This window comes from Schistocerca serialis, chromosome 1, assembly GCF_023864345.2.
Source record: "Schistocerca serialis cubense isolate TAMUIC-IGC-003099 chromosome 1, iqSchSeri2.2, whole genome shotgun sequence".
Classification (NCBI taxonomy): Eukaryota; Metazoa; Arthropoda; class Insecta; order Orthoptera; family Acrididae; genus Schistocerca; species Schistocerca serialis.
In genome coordinates, this window is record NC_064638.1 from 290,918,101 (window position 1) to 290,930,479 (window position 12,379).

General features: G+C 43.4%; 1 protein-coding gene across 4 annotated transcripts in view; it reads left to right on the top strand.

Annotated features, from left to right (window-relative positions):
- Positions 1-12,379, top strand: part of LOC126468704 (synaptosomal-associated protein 25) — a 411,734-nt gene that overhangs the window by 192,769 nt on the left and 206,586 nt on the right. For all 4 annotated transcript variants that reach the window (XM_050096572.1, XM_050096571.1, XM_050096573.1 and 1 more), the window contains one exon: positions 10,986-11,087. In XM_050096572.1, the coding sequence (XP_049952529.1) occupies positions 10,998-11,087 (90 nt within the window). In that variant the 5' untranslated portion in view covers positions 10,986-10,997. The remainder of the gene's footprint in view (positions 1-10,985; positions 11,088-12,379) is intronic.

A 12,379-nucleotide genomic window follows, 5' to 3' on the forward strand; every position in this document is an offset into this window, starting at 1 on the left:
TTCTCTCTGTCTCTCCCCCCTTTCTCTCTGTCTCTCCCCCCTTTCTCTCTGTCTCTCCCCCCTTTCTCTCTGTCTCTCCCCCCTTTCTCTCTGTCTCTCCCCCCTTTCCTCTGTCTCTCCTGTCTCTGTCTCTCCCCCCTTTCTCTCTGTCTCTCCCCCCTTTCTCTCTGTCTCTCCCCCCCTTTCTCTCTGTCTCTCCCCCCTTTCTCTCTGTCTCTCCCCCCTTTCTCTCTGTCTCTCCCCCCTTTCTCTCTGTCTCTCCCCCCTTTCTCTCTGTCTCTCCCCCCTTTCTCTCTGTCTCTCCCCCCTTTCTCTCTGTCTCCCCCCCTTTCTCTCTGTCTCCCCCCCCTTTCTCTCTGTCTCCCCCCCTTTCTCTCTGTCTCTCCCCCCTTTCTCTCTGTCTCTCCCCCCTTTCTCTCTGTCTCTCCCCCCTTTCTCTCTGTCTCTCCCCCCTTTCTCTCTGTCTCTCCCCCCTTTCTCTCTGTCTCTCCCCCCTTTCTCTCTGTCTCTCCCCCCTTTCTCTCTGTCTCTCCCCCCTTTCTCTCTGTCTCTCCCCCCTTTCTCTCTGTCTCTCCCCCCTTTCTCTCTGTCTCTCCCCCCTTTCTCTCTGTCTCTCCCCCCTTTCTCTCTGTCTCTCCCCCCTTTCTCTCTGTCTCTCCCCCCTTTCTCTCTGTCTCTCCCCCCTTTCTCTCTGTCTCTCCCCCCTTTCTCTCTCTCTCTCCCCCCTTTCTCTCTCTCTCTCCCCCCTTTCTCTCTCTCTCTCCCCCCTTTCTCTCTCTCTCTCTCTCTCTCTCTCTCTCTCTCTCTCTCCCCCCTTTCTCTCTCTCTCTGTCTCTCCCCCCTTTCTCTCTCTCTCTCTCTCTCTCTCCCCCATTTCTCTCTCTCTCTCTCTCCCCCATTTCTCTCTCTCTCTCTCTCCCCCCATTTCTCTCTCTCTCTCTCTCTCCCCCCTTTCTCTCTCTCTCTCTCTCTCCCCCCTTTCTCTCTCTCTCTCTCTCTCTCTCTCTCTCTCTCCCCCCTTTCTCTCTCTCTCTCTCTCTCTCTCTCCCCCCCTTTCTCTCTCTCTCTCTCTCTCTCTCTCTCCCCCCCTCTATCTCTCTCTCTCTCTCTCTCCCCCCCTCTATCTCTCTCCCCCCCCTCTATCTCTCTCTCTCTCTCTCTCCCCCTCTATCTCCACGTGCATACCCCAGAGCATAAGCATCGAATTCCAGTTATGTGCGTTACTACTACAAATAGTTGTAAGACAAAATTCCATTTTATTTTCAATATTATCTCAATAGTTTGTCGTTAAGTGATCAGATTTTTTAATTCTCCGTCTGTTTACAAAAGGATAGGCCTTTTGGTAAAGATTAACGAGGGCAGGTTTCGGTTCATTATTTCTATTGTTTACAAATTTTGACTGATCACTGTTCGCGAATTTCGTGAGAATACAATGAAACCTGGCTATAACATCATTCAGAAGACCTTGAAAATCGTGTTATAAAAGAGTGTCGTTGTAACAGAATTCGCATTTTTCAGCCTATTGTGGTGGCAAATGGAAAAGAACAAATTTATTTAGCGTTGTTTGGTTTTACATACATTATTCACTCTTAAGCTTACATGAATACAATACGTACAGCATTATGTCAAATACCCACCAAACTTACTATTACGTTCAGTATTCATTATTTCATTTGCAATTTCACTGCTCCCTCCCCTATATTCATAGAACTTGTTAACAATTCTAATCGCTTCTAATGCGTCACTCACCGTACGGACAAGCACCATATTTCTTTCTTCTTCGTCTTCATCTCCTTCGCTCACTTCCATGCTCACTGTGGCCATGATTCTTCACTTCATTTGTAATTTCGTCTGCAGTTTGCGCTTCGGTTGTAAAAAGTTCCTCGATTGTTGCATGCATTTCATAGTCACACTGACTGAGAATATCAAAATTGATCTCTGGCAGCAATGCAGACAGCAGCAGATCATCAGTGTCATCGAACGTTTCTTCAGCTTCTGCGGCATTTGTTAATTCAGTTGTGATTCACGCATGATGGAAATAGTTCTTGGTGGTTTGGGCTGTGACCCGGCTCCAAGCTTTGGTAATGCAGACTCCTAATTACCCTTGGTCCATGGGCTGCAATAAGCTTGTCGTATTTGCAGGAAGAAAAACAAGCTTAATAACCTGCAGACCAGAGTGTGCAGGATGTGCCGCACAGTTGTCAACAATAACTAGTATCTTCGTTTTCTGACTTCTAGGCTCACGGCCCCTACGCATTTCAGCTTCAAAGAGTTCGGAGGTCATCCTGGACTTTTATTACCATTTTAATGCACTGGCAGATTTTTACATGCTTAAAACACCTACGAATTTTTAATTTACCTGTTACGAGCAATTTTTTCTCCTCAGTTCCGTCTTCGTTGACACACGTTGGTAGCGTTTGACAGTTCCTAGACCCCCACGTCAAAACTTCCGTTACGACATAGTGCCTAACAAATAGTTGTAAATTCGCATACTCACACTTTCCTATCAGTCTGAAGCTTTTGGAATTGTCATTAATTGATTCTATTTTTTTAGCAGGTGATGGAAGAAGACGCATGCAATTGCTTAATTGACGTGGTTCCAGATGAAGATGCCTCTATAGATGGATTGTCTCCTGATTGTGTCAGACCACTGTATCGAGTCTGATAATAATACCACTAGTGAGCAGCCCGGTGCTTCAGATGGTTCAGATTCAGACCTGTCTAATTTTTTCATAGGTGAAGACAAGAACACACAAAGGAGGATGGTTCCTGCCAATCAGTGCCAAAACTAGAACGAGAAATATCATTCATGTTCATGGAAGAAAGGGATCGGCAAAGACTCATAAATATCCCAATGATTGTTTCCCTGCGCTAATAGACACCACACTTAATAGTGCTATTACAGCTAGTAGAAACATAAAAATTTATAAAGACGAAGAAAAGAATAAAAATGACAGGATTGCGTGTTCGACTTATGATACCCGAAGTAAAAAGCCATAGTTTGACTTCAGAGTGTAGCAATACTTATTCGCTCAAGGCCCCGAAACTTGCCAGACTTGTTGAATATACCGAGAGTGGGAATTAAAGCTTTTCCATCACAATCATTCTGAATCGTTACCAGTTTCTTCACAGGTAAATGTAGTAAGATGTCTAACTACCGACCACAGCATAAACAAGACAAACTGGTATCGGTCCGGGCTATATTCGAACATTTAATACGCAACTGCAGAGTCAATTACATATCTTTTGAATATTTGACAGTAGATGAGCAGGTTGTTCCATTCTGAGATTGCTGAATTTTTCGACAGTATTTGCTGAGTAAACCGGCCAAGTATGACCTCAAAGTCTTCTCTTTAACAGAAGCGAAAACTTGGTACACTGTTTCCATTGAGATTTATGTTGGAAATCAACATAGTGTTCCACACAAGTTTTCCACCTCCGCAGTTGTGTGGTTATCAGACTGATAGAACCACTGAGTGGCACAGGTAGGAACATAACTGGTTTTATGGTATTCCTTTTCTCCTAAGATTGTTGGAGAAAAACGTGACATCTGTCGGTACGCTGTCACTCACAATATTTGGCTTTCAAAATGACTTCACTTTGTTCTCCAGTGCCCCGAAGAACACAGATGTACTGTTGATTTCTTGTACGCACCTTGAAGACACGTCAGTAGACGCTGCCTCCGGTGTAAACAAGACACCAAACATAATCACTTTCTGCAACGACCGAAAAGGGGGAGGGGGAGGGTGATACGATGGACAAGTTGTATGCCACGTAATCAACTTCAAGGAGGTGCAATAGATAGCCGCCGACGATATTTTTTCGCGTAGCTGATCTAGCTGGATTCAATAGTGTTACAATTTTCAGAAGTAATAATCCTGAAAATAAAAGACAAGGAGGGGATTTCTTTGGGAAACCGGATTCGGCTTGGTGCAAGAGCAGCAAAGAAGAGGGTAATATTGGATCGCTTACCCAGAGAAATTCGCCAAAGAACAGCAAAAATGAGTAGATCAACACCTGGTGTCAGTGACAAAACAGCACAAGAAGCGCCAACTGCGAAAAGGAGGTGCATCATCTGCCCTAGAAATAAAGATGTAATAAATCGATTTGCTTACTGTCTGCCATCGGTGTATGAAAGGTAAATGCTAAGAGCCATCAGAAGAAGACTGTTAAACCATCGAATGTTCATTTTATATTGTGTAAACGTAACTGTAGGTATTACCGGTTTTGTAACATAATAAAATGTATTATTTCTTCAAATAACTATTGATTCAGTGTCATAATTTAAATGGTTGCCTTCACATTATTTTGTATTAAGTGACCTAGTTATTAACATAACACGTGTATAGCAACATTAACACATCATGGTGATCCACTGGACCCCACGTAACGACTTATGTAACAAAGGAAGGTTAGAGATATCACAGTCCGCATTCCTGAGCCATAGTTGATTGTTCAGGTATTCACACTGGTGGCTTCATCGCTCACTTTGCCAAAAGTAATGCCGTGATGTTGCTCGAATCTGTAAAGACAGCCATTGCTGCACATAAATTCCTCATCTTTTAATTTCTTGGCAAATTCTCTCTCTTTCACTAAAGGGTAAATTGATACTCCTCTGTTGCTTAAACCACGTAAGCATCTCATCATCCACGTCGCTCCGTTCACCTTTTCGTAACCACTTAATGTTTGATCCATTTTGTTCATTTTTGTTTATTTTCTTCGTTGTTCTTCCAAATCGTTTGGACAGTGGAATTTACAAGGCCAAATTGACCACACATGTCAACCTTTTCAGCGCCATCCTCGATTTCTTGAATCACTTTCACTGTTTCCTCCACTGTTAAAACTTTTGTATTACTGGCCATGCTGTTCTAAAACACTTCGTAACAAATTGTCACCATTACTTTAGTATGGGAGCGCTAGGGTAACAATTAGGTAAGGAGTCTACACTACACCTATTGTTGACGGAAAGGCAGAGAGAATAATATGCAAGGTTGCCATCTGACAACAACAGATTTCTTTCTACAGTACACTGATTCGTGAAAAATCTTGTTGCCAACAGAGGCTGAAAATGACGTTACTTACGGGGTACACGTGTATATAAGTATTAAGTATGTATGTTATTTACGAGGAATATGGCCGTATCACAGAAACCACGACTTCATAACAGAGTTGTCGTTGGAACCGACGTCGTTATAAGAACGTTCATCTGTAAATGTGCAGTGAAATTGTACCAGAAATCGCTCTTAAGTGATTCCTTAAATATATCGTCTGTAATATGTGTGTTGAGAATATATAATATATTTTGTGAACTACGTACGGAATTCTAAATGAAAAGGCCGTCTTCAAGTGGAAGATTGGGTTGATCGGCAACTACAAGCCATGGTCGTGGCTGTAAGTGGTGGTATGGCGCTGCCTTGTCTTGCCTTCCGTAGCGGCAAAGTTACTCGTTTGTGGAATGAACTGTCGTTGGGAACTAAATATTTCAAGTTTTCTATTTACGTTTCCTGAATCACTCCATCTGAATTGTGGGACATCACCTCTCAAACAGTAGTCATTCTTGTCGATGCACAGCACAGTATTTGGACTACAGTGTTGAGAAGATGTATTTTGCTATCATCATGTAATAAGTGTAGCGTATAACTGGATTAACACACAACTCGCCATCCTGAGTATGAATCCTAGAGTACAGTAAGTGTAAATAAATAGTACCGAAAATTTTAGTTAAAAAGTATGTTAAGTCACCCATGCCGACATGTGCAATTGTTTTGCGTATTGAATGAAATATCCAGATGAGCTGATGTAACGTAGAAATGACAAAGTATAAAAGCCTTCAATTATTTGTTGCTTAGAAACAGTGGGATACATATTGTTCTCAGTGCTCCAGTGCCCACTGCAGTCAACAATGTACTTTGTTGCTGTAAACGGTACGATTGTCATTGAATTTTTATCCTTTATGCGATCTACACTTGTAGGCGAAAACGTTATGATCACCTGTTTAATAGCGTGTTGGTTCATATTTGGAATGCAGTTCAGCAGGGATTCTGAAAGGCGTGTATCTGACAAGGTCTTTCCACATTTTCGGAGGTATGTGGCACAGATGTTGACGCATAGGTCACGTCGGTAGTTCTGTGGGGATGGAGATGGCGCCTAGTACTGTCCCAGATGTGTTCCATTGGTTTCCGATCAGGCGAATTTGGTAGCCAAGACATCAGCGTGAGTTCACTATCAAGGTCCTCAAACCACAGTAACACGATTCTGACACTCCGACAGTTACCGTGCTGGAAAATGTCACCACTGTTTTGGAAGACGTAAAGGATGAAGGGATGTAGGTGGTCAGCAGTAATGCCCACGTAGTCTACAGCTGCCAAGTTCCTTTAGATTTCTGCCATAGGAACCACGGTAGCACATGTGAATGTCCCTCATAGCATATTATTGCCCATACCAGCCTACATCCCTAGCGTGGTACATGTTTCGAGCCAGATGATGGAGTAGCCGGAATCGACTATTAGCATGTTTAACAAGAAACTGGTCTCATCCTACCAGATGTCTAATCTAGATGGTCCCATGCCCGTTGACGTATCTGTCAACGCAGAAACACGTAGCTGTAGAACACTGTAGAGTACTATCGTCAACAACGTGCGCATAACGGTGTGCTCCGAAACACTGGAGCCTTCACTGGATTCGTCATCCGTCCCGATATGTAGGGACCGTCCTCGTTACCGACGTTCTTGTCTCGATAAACTAATATATATATATATATAAAATCTGAAGAGCTTTTTAGAAACTAAGTTTGATTCGGAAAAATGGAAGTCTAAACGATCGGTGAAAGGAAGGTGGATTTACTTTCTTGAGGAAACCTAATATGCTGAACGCAAATATCAACTGCTACAATTATGCGAATATTTGTTTCCTATTCCCGCGCACAACGCCACTGTGGAAAGTGTGTTTTCGCTGATGTCGGCTCAGTGGACCGATGAAAGAAATGGACTGTTGTCAGGGCTGTGGAATCACACTTAAACTGGCAATGTAACTACAAGCTGACTTGAATGGAGTTCTATAAATACGCAAAAGGGGAAAGAGACTTTCTCAAAAAGGTGACACTTTCCCAAAAATATATCAACTACTTCTGTCGCAAAAAGTTCCATGTAATTGTGTTCTAAGTAAAAAGTAATATTACATTTATTTACTTCATTTCTACATCCCTTTCTCAGTGTCCCGCCGAGGTCGCAGCTAGATATCTCAATCCTAGCCTTCACAAATATTGTACTCCGCCGTGAGATCTGCCACAGATCGTTGTCTATCCTGCTTTACGGAACGGGGTACCCACCGACATCAACGGTCAGTGATGAGACGTAATCTTCAAACACCAGGACGCTTACTTATGGTTTTACCGTCCTTCAGCCACTTCCCGTAGATACTCGAGACTTCAGCACATGAACAGCCAGTGAAGATCTGCCGTTTACGAGATGTTCCTTCCCAGGAGCAGGGCCATAACAATCTGGCCTGTGTCAGTGTCGCTTATGGCAGTGTATTTCTCCATTTGCGGCCTGTATCGTGGCTAGAACCGCTCCCTATTCATTTCTAATTCGCCTATACACTGAAGTGACAAAAGGCGTGGGAACCTATTGACATCGTGCCAGACCTCCTTTTGCCCAGCGCAGTGATGTAACTCGACGTGGCATGGAGTCAACAAATCGTTGGAAGTCAACTGCAGAAGTATTGAGCCATGCTGCCTCTATAAACGTACATAACTGCGAAAGTGTTGCCGATGGACGATTTTGTGCACGAACTGACTCCTCGATTATTCAATAGGATTGATGTCGGGCGATCTGAGTGGCCAAACCATTCGCTTGAATTGTCCAGGATTTCTTCAAAGCGATCACGAACAATTATGGCCCGGTGACATGGCACATCGTTGTTTGGGAACATGGAGACCATTTGCAGCTCTTCATGGGCTTAAAGTAGCCGAACATAAACATTTCCAGTCAGTGATCGGTTCACTTGGATCGGAGGACCCAGTCCATTCCGTGTAAACACAGTCCACATCATTATGGATCCATCACCAGCTTGCACAGCGCCCTGTTGGCAACTTAGGTCCATGGCTTCATGGGTTCTGCCCCGCACTCCAACCGATACGGTGACTAACCCAGTAGAGACGCAGCAGGCGATTCATAGTGTTGCACTCACTTCGGTCGTCTGCTGCCGTAGCCCATTAACATCAGATTTAGCCGCATTGCCTTAACGGATACGTTCGTCGTACGTTCCACATTGATTTCTGCTGTTATTTCACGCAGTATTGCTTATCTGTTAGCACTGACAATTCTACCCAAACACCGCTGCCCTCGGTCGTCCACTACGTTATCCGTGGTGAGAGGTCTGTGCCTGGAATTTGGTATTCTCGGCACATTCTTGACACTGCAGATTTCGGAATATTGAATTCTCTATTTCAGAAACCATTCCGTGTTCTAAGTCATAGCCGTCGTTCGGGCGTAATCACAAAGCACAGCGTTTCACATGAAGCACCTGAGAACAAATGACAGCTCCGCCAATGCACTGCCGTTTGATCCACTTATCTTACCGCGTTCAGTATGGGGGCGGTCAGTTGTTATGAGCTTTTGGCTCTTTACTTCGTTAGTTACATCTGATCGCTTCTTCTGTTACGTATATTACTCTGTAGGATCCAATTTACGTAATACGTAGTATAATTTGGCGGAAACTTTACTGAGTCGTAGGTACAGTTATTTCATGAATGTTACTTTCCTATGGTATACAGTTATTAAAATTGATTTTTTTTCGGGGCTCATGCCAACGTAGTGTAGAAAATATTGAAATATCAAACACAGATAACAGTAGTTGTAGAAGTTCAGATGTCTAAATACGTTATTGTCAGTATGATTCTGATAGTCTGCACACGCTCACTAAATGTTATTGCTCAAAACTACAGTTGCGCTCTACCAAAAATACAGTTCGGCATGTTTGGTATACTGCATGAATGACGTAATAGGTGGTAGGATTACCGTTAACATTGGTAGCGAAAGAAAAATAAATGAAGGTGTAGTAAAAATAAATGAAGGTGTAGTAGAGACAGGGAACCGACGACTTCCCTTTATCTCCTTGTTCGGTTATTTGTTTTCATTCAGCGTTAGTCCACTGTGTATTTTATATCCTCACAGAATATAAATTGTATTGGCGCTTTTATGTAAGCAAAGCAGTTACTTTTGATGAAAGAACAGTTTTAAGTGTCCGTCTGAACAGCTCTCTGAAGGCCCAACTGTACCAACCGATCGCAGAGTCATGCTCAGCCGATAGCCGTCACTGGATGCGGATATGGAAGAGGATGTGGTCAGCACATCGCTGTCCAGGCCGTTGTCAGTTTCCGTGACCGGATCCGCTACTTATCAGTCAAGTAGCCCTTCAGTTGGTCTCACAAGAGCTGAGTGCACCTCGCCTGCCAACAGCTCGTGGCAGGCCCGAACGATCATTCGTCAGAATGCTAGCCGAACCCGACCATGCATTTTCTGTGATCTGACGGGAACGGGTGTTACCATTGCAGCAAGGCCGCTGGCACAGTTTACGTGCGCCGAGCGAAGTGGCGCAGTGGTGAGCACACTGGACTCACATTCGGCAGGACGACGGTTCAATCCCGCGTCCGGCCATCCTGATTTAGTTTTTCCGTGATTTTCCTAAATCGCTTGAGGCAAATGCCGGGATGGTTCCTTTGAAAGGGCACGGCCGACTTCCTTCCCTAATCCGATGAGACCGATGACCTCCCGGTTTGGTCTCCCCAAAATCAACCCTCAACAGCTTACATGCACAAACATTTATATAATAATAATAATAATAATAATAATAATTATTATTATTATTATTTCGTACTCAGTAGAAATTTTTCATTGGGGTCAAAGGCAAGAGTGTCCTGTCATTATTGATGAATGTGAAAGTTGTTCATGAATAGCAGAAACTTGTTAAAACTTTGTCGAAGTATTATAGCGATGTTTGATACTTTTGCTTTCCGAGTTTTGTATCTTATCTCTTTATTTTTGAGGAAATTGCGATTCCTGGAACTATATGATAGATCTGTATTGTTTTCTTTATATTTACAATAACATCCTTCTTATTTCACGTTACAAATCAACTATTTTCGAATAAAACCTGAATTAAGCATTGAAAATTTCAGTTTTGCCATAAATACTGTTTACTTTTGAATAATAGGCAATGGAGAACTGTATAGGAGAAAAATGTGGCGTAGGTTACTTGGACCGTTACGTATCCTCACTCAGTTCCTAGATGCTTCACCACTTCAAGTTTTTAGGAGAATCTAGTGAGATATTGATCACATACATACATACATAAAGAAAGCGATCGTTAGGAGTTAACGTCCAATACGTATGCAACACACAACGTATATGTAATAAGGGTACAACATTGAGTAAAGCTACTAGAAAAATTACAGTAGTCTACGCTTACTTATGACCTACGGTGGTTTTACAACTCTACTTAGAAATATGAAGTGCTGCGTCATATGGATGTAGAGTTAAGAGTGATGGATTGGTATCTTGCTCATAGGAAAATTTCTCGTGGGTGTGGGTGTGTGCTTGTGCGCTTCCATGAGAAAAATTCACTTTACAGAAATTCCGTCTTCCGAGTGATGTTCAGAATGTTGTCCTCTGTAAGAGCGGAGTAAAGCCGCCCGGTTCTGAACTCAAAAGTAACGAAATACGTAGTTTCAGAAACAAGGCACTGTATTTATGGCCTCGTGTGACAACTTTGTGAAAGAAAATAAGACGCTCTCACAGCGCACTGTCTACCACTGCGTACGTTTATAAACTGAGTGTAAACAAATTTGTGTGTGTGTGTGTGTGTGTGTGTGTGTGTGTGTGTGTGTGTGCGCGCGCGCGCGCGCGCCATCAGGCAGCGGCATCGCTTAACACACTTGATGGAGGTTTCCCGTGTTTCAACTAGCTCCCCTCCCTTGTGTGTTGCAGACCCGCTGAACGATGCCTGCTCCAGCCGCCGCCCCGGTCCCAGATGGGCCAAAATCAGAACTCCAGGAACTCCAGCTCAAGGCTGGACAGGTTACCGATGAGGTGAGTACCAGATCTCTTAATCACTAAAACACCCTCACCCTACAGGTGCATCAGTTCACGCCTGTTTACGAAGTGGGTCAGAAAAGTGATGAGACCGAAAAACTGCGAGCAATCTGGCAAGGCTGTGTTCTACTTGTGTAGACTGGTGTAATCATACCTTCCAGATACTCAGTTTCAGTGAAGTTGTGTTTTCGTCGTGTCTCACGAAAATGGAACAGCAGAATTTAGAACAATGTTATGCCATCTTGTTTTGTGTTAATCTTGAGGAATCTGCGAGTGAGACCTTCGAAAAGTTAAAGCAGTCCCACGGGGAACATTCCTTTTCAAGAGCACAGGAGTTTCGCTGACGCAAATCATTTATAGAAGGCCGGAAACACGTTGCAGATGACTTTCTCTTAGGGAGACCTTCAACTTCAAAAATCAACGAAGACGTCGGCCTTGTGCGTCCTCTTGAGATCAGACCTACGTTTAACATTAAGGATGATTAGTGACATGTGAAACTTACACTTTCACCGTACATCAGATTTTGACTGAAGATTTGCACAGGCGAAAGGTTTGCGCCAAAATCGTGTCTACGAACGTTGCAGCCAATCAGGAGGACACTCGAAGAAACACGTGCGTTAATGTTCTTCGGAAGATTTCCAGTGACCGCGAATGGTTCAGTCATGTGACGACAGCTGATGAATCCTGGATTCTTGAGTGCGATCCTGAGAGAAAGCAGCGAAGTGGGGAGTGGAACAATGAGACGTCTCCTTGACCGAAAAAACTCCAATGAGCAAATAAGAGTAGAACAATACTGATGAGTAATTTTTTCCGTAAGTGTGTCGTGCATTTCCTGCAGGCAAACTGTAAACCAAGTATGCTACAAAGATATTCTTGAAAGGCTGAGGAAACCGGACATTGCAGACAAATGGATGCTGCATCATGACAACCCTCCACTTCCATCACGGGATTTTTTTTTTTATCTCAAAGGCTTTCTTGTTGTTCCACAGACCCCCTATTCACACGATCCGAGTCCATGAGACTTCTTTTCTCTTCCCGAAATTGAAAAATGTCTTAAAGACGTAATTTTGGGACTCCACTCTCAAACATTCAAGTGAATGTGACCGACTTGTTAAAGGCCTTACCCTTTGAAGCCCTTCAGCGCTGCTACCAAGTCTGGGAACGACGGCTCTGTCGGTGTATAGCTGTCGAAGGGAACTACAATATTGTTGTTTGAAAAACATAAAAACTTAGGTGGATAAAAATGTCTCATCACTTTTCTCACAAACCTCGTAATATCTCTAATACAT